At 36.7% G+C, this 6,703-nt stretch overlaps 1 protein-coding gene across 1 annotated transcript; it reads left to right on the top strand.

The window, feature by feature from the left end:
- Nucleotides 1-253: 253 nt before the first annotated feature.
- LOC104232605 (uncharacterized) lies at nucleotides 254-5,874 on the top strand. The gene is made up of 2 exons (XM_009785855.2): nucleotides 254-738; nucleotides 4,516-5,874. Exons 1-2 carry the CDS (start codon nucleotides 520-522, stop codon nucleotides 5,665-5,667), a joined length of 1,371 nt encoding a protein of 456 aa, XP_009784157.1. The 5' UTR covers nucleotides 254-519; the 3' UTR covers nucleotides 5,668-5,874.
- Nucleotides 5,875-6,703: the final 829 nt, after the last annotated feature.

The raw sequence follows: 6,703 nt of genomic DNA, 5'->3' as shown, positions 1-6,703 counted from the left end.
ACCAATTTTATGATGTCGGGGCTATGGTGGACTTATAGTATAACAGAGGGTATAAATAAATATTTTTGAAAAGTAGAGGGGTATTTATAACCCTTGAAATCGGACAACAAGAATCTGTACCTAACAATACCAACCATTTATAAATTCAAATAATACAAAGTCTAATTTGCCCTTTAACTACCCCTTTTTTTGGGCCACCAACTACCCCTTGTATTTTGAAACTTGCGGAAAGAAGAGAGTATATAGTATGCATATGGGTAAGCGTCGAATGATTCTCTTTCCTTATAGAGAAGAGAGGAATAAGAGAGAATGATTTGTTAGATGTGATATGGTGCATTTAACACGTTTCCAAAATTAAAGGGTCTAAAAGTAATCCTGCCCAATAACAACAAATCGAAGCTAATCTCTCTCATCTCATAGCTGTAAGTGAAAACACAAAAGGAGCACTTCGAATCATGAGAATTATTTGAGCCTTTGTTACACTTTTATGCTCTTTACCAATAAATAGGGATTCCCGTAATGCAAATCTCTCGGTCAATCCAATGTACCTGGACACCTCAGTATTATTCACATGAGATGCTGAGGAGCTTTAAACCCTATATTTCCCGCACCTTCTCCAGCAGCATTAGAAGCAGAAAATACCCTTTTCCAATGGCGAATTTGTCCACCGTTTCAACACAGAAAGAGGCTGTTTCTACTCAACATGAGTCAACCCAGATTGTCCCTAAGCCTTTGCAGGTAACCCCTTTTGAGATTATTTGTTTATTTTTCTTCGGACTTAGCATTTGATAGACAATTGAAGGGCAAAGTTATTTTGTAATCCATCAAAGTTAATGTCTAATCCATTTTAACTAGCGTTTAGCCATAGATTTCAAATTTGTTTTGAAAAATTTGATTTGGGTGAAGTTTGGTTCGAAGATGAAAATGTGTTTGGACATACGTTCTCAAACCATATTTTCCAACTTTATTTTGGAAAAACATGTATATAATTCCCAAGTTTTGGGATTTTGGCCCAAAATCAGCAATTGGGGTGATTTTGGGATTTGGGGTTTGGGATTTGGGATTTTGCCAAAATGTGGTCAAAATTTATGGCTAAACATGAGTTTTGAAAATAAATTCCAAATTTATTTTGGCAAAACTCAGAGCCAAACGGTTAGTCTTCCAAGTTAAAATTTTTAGGGATCCAAAAAAGTCCATTGAAGAGGATAGTTATTGTGTGATTGTCTTTTGCAGCTATGTCAGTTGAGGCTTTTTTCTTGCTTCTATTTTTTTGTCCGTTAGTGTTACTACTTTTTCTCCCTCTTTCACAACGAAAGAAGATGGAGGATGTTAGGCTCTGTATTTTGCGGGCGAGATGCTGCCCAACTCTTGATATGACCTTTTACCTTTATTTGACATTAGATGTAAGGATCATAACATGTAGTAGTATTAGATGAGAATAATAGAATCAGTTGACTCTATGCCTCAATTTAAGTTGGTGCAAATCTTGGAGATCAGGTGTAATTCCAAATAACAAAAACACTATGTGATTTCTTCCCAGGTGTCTACCTTTGTTGGACAGAGTTATAGATACCTCTGTTGGTGGGAGATAGCAGGTATTCAGAGAAATAGTCGAGGTGCGCGTTACAGCTTAAGGGCCGGATACCACTGTTATTTTAAAAACAAATAATTGACCCTACGCCTCAATCTGAAATTAGTTAAGGCTGGTTGTATAAATCCTCTATGTCCTCAACATCCCTTGTTATTTCATCAATTACAATGTTGTTTCAAATTTTATGCACCTTGGAATCTCATTATGTATCCATGACTACGATAAGTAAGTGTGGTCTCCGACAAATTGTTGTTGTAAACCTCATGTGTTTGGGAAAATTCTCTCTTTCTCTCTCTTCTATTTTCACACTTGTGCTCCGTCATACATGTCCATTATGGTCTTTATATATTTGATATGAAATCTTTGCTTCTCAAGCACACACATCTAATATTGGACTTGCTTCTTTATCGCCTTTGTTATATTGAATTCATGTTTTATCGTTCTTTCCTGAAGCTTCATGTGTGATTCGTAAGTTTAATACCACGACTACACAACTTTGAAAATCTCGTTTGTTCTTTTATGTCAGAATTAAGGTACTCTTTGTCTACTTTTTTCTTCTTTCTGATATTTAATATAATTTTGAATTGCTTAATCAGCCATATACTCTGACCTCCCAAAGACATTTCCAAACCTTATAGAGATATCCTCTCATCCACAAGTTGCCCGACCTCTCATATGTTTCATGGCATCCTTTGCTTCGATCTTCTTAGTTCTATGAGTATACTTAAGGGGTTTTGCATGTCTTGAATGTATGAAAATAAACTAATTTGTTCTGATGATGTGTGTTGAGCATTTCCTTCTTCCATTGGTTTCATAATCTCCTACGAAAATTTGTCCGGTGTTGTCTTTAATGCACTTCACTTGATTCAAGTCTTTACCCCTCTTCTCTCTCAGTCATGTTAGTTTATAAATATTTTCCTCTCTTTCCCAAGTCCCTAACTTTTGGTGGAAATCATCTTAGGCTGTATTCTTAGCTTCTCTCTTCTCTTGAGTCTCTGTTATACTCTTCAAAGGGTACTCCATCTTCGGTTGTTGCTAACTCCCAGTACCACTCTCTTTGCTTTAACAATTATCTACACACCTCCATGATTCTTCAGATCAAGGTCTTAGATCTTTAGACACATGTATAACTTCATTTACTTTATTAATGCAAATGTCATTTCCTATAATATGTGTCTCGTCTTTTAAGTCTAATGCTCCCTCCTTCAGTTACGTGTTCTTAAAAGCTACTTGATCTGTGTACTCCTCACATTTGATATTCGTAAAGTCTTGGAATATCTTGAGACATTGAAGGGCCACCGGTGAATGAAGAGTCATTGTTGGCACAGAGAAATGGGAAGAAACCACTTAAGTTAGACTAATGACAACCTCAAACTTACATAATGATGGAGAACATGTGCTTAAGAAAAGTGGGTCAGTGTGCTTAGGCAACAGGCAAACGTTCCAGATGAAAACAACTATGGCAGATGGCCACATGGGAAGAAACCACTTAAATTTTTTGCCTCTTCTGGAACCCTGGTCCCCCATCGACCATTCCATCTTCATTGACCGCTAAGTTAGATACTAATTATTATGCATGCTCTCTGTCCTCACTGTTCCCTTTGTTTTGGTCTGCTCCAAATTCAAATATATGTTAGCTACCTCTTCGATCAAATTGTTTGGATGATAATCAGAAGTCTTGAAAGGTTTTCTGCTGAAAAGTAAACAAGGAGAAACCAATTGAATAAACATTGGGAAGAGTTTTTGGACCGTTTGAGGAATCCCTCATGACTGTTATCTTCAGTTTGTGAGTTTAGTTGTTAAATTTATGCATGACAATACTGAAAGGTCTAAAATTGTTCCAGAACATGTCTAGATTCTCCATAAAGATAGTTAGAATATTAAATACAGAAAAGGTTCAAATATGCCATCGAACTTTAAGAAATGGCCTATCTATGCCATCCGTTAAAAGTCGGATATATTCATGCCATTAACGTTATACTATTGGCTCATATATGCCATTTTCCACTAACGGAACCCTACTATTACCAGATTTTGCCACATAGCATCATCATCTACTGCCACATAGATTTTGCCACATAGTGGATAATGGCATATTTGAGCCATTTTCGTATTTAAATAAGAAAGCTCCTTAAAGCATATTAGGTGGGAGACCAGTTAAGAAAGTTGTGATCTTTCTTTCTCATGGACAGCAGTTGAGAGGCAGTCTCAACAGCCTTCTGAAACCTATGATCTCAACACATGATGCTGCAGTAGCATGTCCTTAGTAAAAAAGGAGTGCTACTGTTCCATATTAGACCATAAGCCTGAATTGGAGGATGCTTGGTTACACTTAATCTCTCATAAAACCTCATGCTAGAATTACAGCCTGCTGTGATGCAAAAGATGCGGAACATCAAGCGACTGAACTATCTTGCTTTGACACAAAGTATACTGAGAACCTAGGAAGCACAAAAATGCTTGTTTGAGACAGCATATTCTGAATACTAATTGGACCTCCCTGATATGAGCTCATTATTCGTTCAATTTTTTCCTTCTTGTAACCTCCCTGATATCCCAGACCCCACTTATGGGAAAATACTGGGTTTGTTGTTGTTGTAACCTCCCTGATATGAGCTCATTATTCTTGTAATTTATTCTTTCGTGTATAGCTCTACAATAATCCATGCATTTCTCTGGTAAATTGACTAGAAAGAAAAGAGAAGAATCCCTGCTAAATTTAGAGATTTAATTTTGTATTTGATGTTCTTTTAGTAGCCCCAAGAAAAGATAAAGAGAATTTAATCGACGAAGAATCTGATATGCAGTTGCACATCATGCCTTCATGAAGTAATAAGAAAAAAGAATCTCCTTTTTTTTTGTGTGTTGAGATATTGGGTGTTCTTGTTTGCCTTTCAATTGAGTAATCTTGCTGTTTCTTTTAGGTTGCCAAGCGCTTAGAGAAGTTCAAAACTACAATTTTCACCCAAATGAGTATGCTAGCCATCAAGCATGGAGCTATAAACCTTGGCCAGGGCTTTCCCAACTTTGACGGCCCTGATTTTGTAAAAGAAGCAGCTATTCAAGGCATTAAGGAAGGTAAAAATCAGTATGCTCGAGGATATGGAGTCCCAGACCTCAACTCTGCTGTGGCTGCTAGATTCAAGAAAGACAGTGGACTTGAGGTTGACCCTGAAAATGAAGTTACTGTGACTTCGGGCTGCACCGAAGCAATTGCTGCAACCATTTTGGGCTTGATAAATCCTGGTGATGAGGTTATCCTGTTTGCTCCTTTTTATGATTCTTATGAGGCTACTTTATCTATGGCTGGAGCAAAAATAAAGGGTATTACTTTAAGACCGCCAGATTTTTCTCTTCCAATTGATGAGCTAAAATCAGCAGTATCAAAGAGTACTCGAGCAATCCTTCTAAACACTCCTCATAACCCCACAGGGAAGATGTTCACTCGAGAAGAACTCAATGTCATTGCCTCTCTGTGCATTGAGAATGATATTCTAGTTTTTGCTGACGAAGTATATGACAAACTAGCCTTTGAAATGGAACATATTTCAATTGCTTCTCTTCCGGGGATGTACGAACGAACTGTGACTATGAATTCTTTGGGAAAGACATTTTCGCTGACAGGCTGGAAAATAGGTTGGGCGATTGCTCCTCCTCATTTGACATGGGGAGTAAGACAGGCTCATTCCTACCTTACCTTTGCAACATCCACCCCGATGCAATATGCAGCAGCAACTGCCCTTAGAGCCCCAGATTCTTATTATGAGGAGCTTAAGAGGGATTACTCGGCCAAAAAGGCAATATTGGTGGAGGGGTTAAAGGCAGCTGGTTTCACAGTATACCCCTCGAGTGGAACGTACTTTGTGGTTGTTGATCACACTCCTTTTGGGCTAGAAAATGACATTGCCTTCTGCGAATACCTGATCAAGGAAATTGGTGTTGTAGCCATTCCAACTAGCGTATTCTATCTAAATCCAGAAGAAGGGAAGAATCTTGTCAGGTTTACCTTCTGCAAAGATGATGATACTCTTAAAAGTGCAGTGCAGAGGATGAAGGAGAAGCTGTCAAAGAAGTGAGGAGCTGTAAGGGAGACATCATGCACTGACTGTCTTATTGTTCTGGCATGAATTGTTTGTAACTTGTGATAATTACTAGTAGTACATTGTTTGCTGATAGTCATTTTCTGAAAGGTGAGGCTCAATAAGAACTTAGCATGTTGTAACCCTGAAAACATAGGAACGGGAAGCAGTTGGAGATATATGCCCATTCTTGATATTATGAAACTGCCCCAACCCTCCCCAAAGCCACACTCCCTCGGGAGGGCTCTCTTCTTAATTAATAGATAGGGGCAACATCACACATTTCACTTCAACTTCAAAACATCTTTGCAAATTGAGAGTATGATTGATTGCTTATTATGTGACAAATAGGAAATTTTATTTTGTAGTACTCCCTCCGTTTCAAATCAGATGAGGTACTTTTATTTTTAGTATGCTCTAGATAAATGACACATTTCTAAACTTGGAAATAATTCAACTTTCAACTTCTCATTTTACCCATTTTACCCTTAAATGAGAAGCTTTTATAACCACACAAATGTCATGGCTCCATAAAGCTTTTACCTCTTAAGCTTTTAAGACCACTAGTTTCAAAAGTCTTTTTTTCCTTAAACTCCGTGACGAGTCAAACTATCTCATCTAAATTGAAATGGAGGGTATAATATTTTTGGTCGTGTTTGATATACTATATTCGGTTTTAATTTTTTTTAAAAGAATTTGTACTCTTTACCAACATAGTACAAGATTTAAAGTTATATAAACCGACAAAAAAAAAAATATACATAATAGAAACTAGTAATACAGAGATTAGTAATGCAAGTAATATAATATAAGGATCTTTAGGCATTATTTATTACGATGTTTAGTTTGTTGCCTAAAAATTATTATACACTCCATATTTTAAAATATGTTATTTTTTGACAAAATGAAATATTGGTTACCACATGAAAGGTTAATTTCGTCATTTAGTTATTTTATTTTACGTATTTCTAATCCTTGTATCTTCATTTCATATTCTACCAAACAAAAAATAATACATAGATTTTCTCATAAA

The sequence above is a fragment of the Nicotiana sylvestris genome, chromosome 4 (assembly GCF_000393655.2).
Source record: "Nicotiana sylvestris chromosome 4, ASM39365v2, whole genome shotgun sequence".
NCBI classification, from domain to species: Eukaryota; Viridiplantae; Streptophyta; class Magnoliopsida; order Solanales; family Solanaceae; genus Nicotiana; species Nicotiana sylvestris.
Note: the sequence above shows the minus strand (reverse complement) of the source record. Positions and strands in the feature narration are given on the sequence as shown.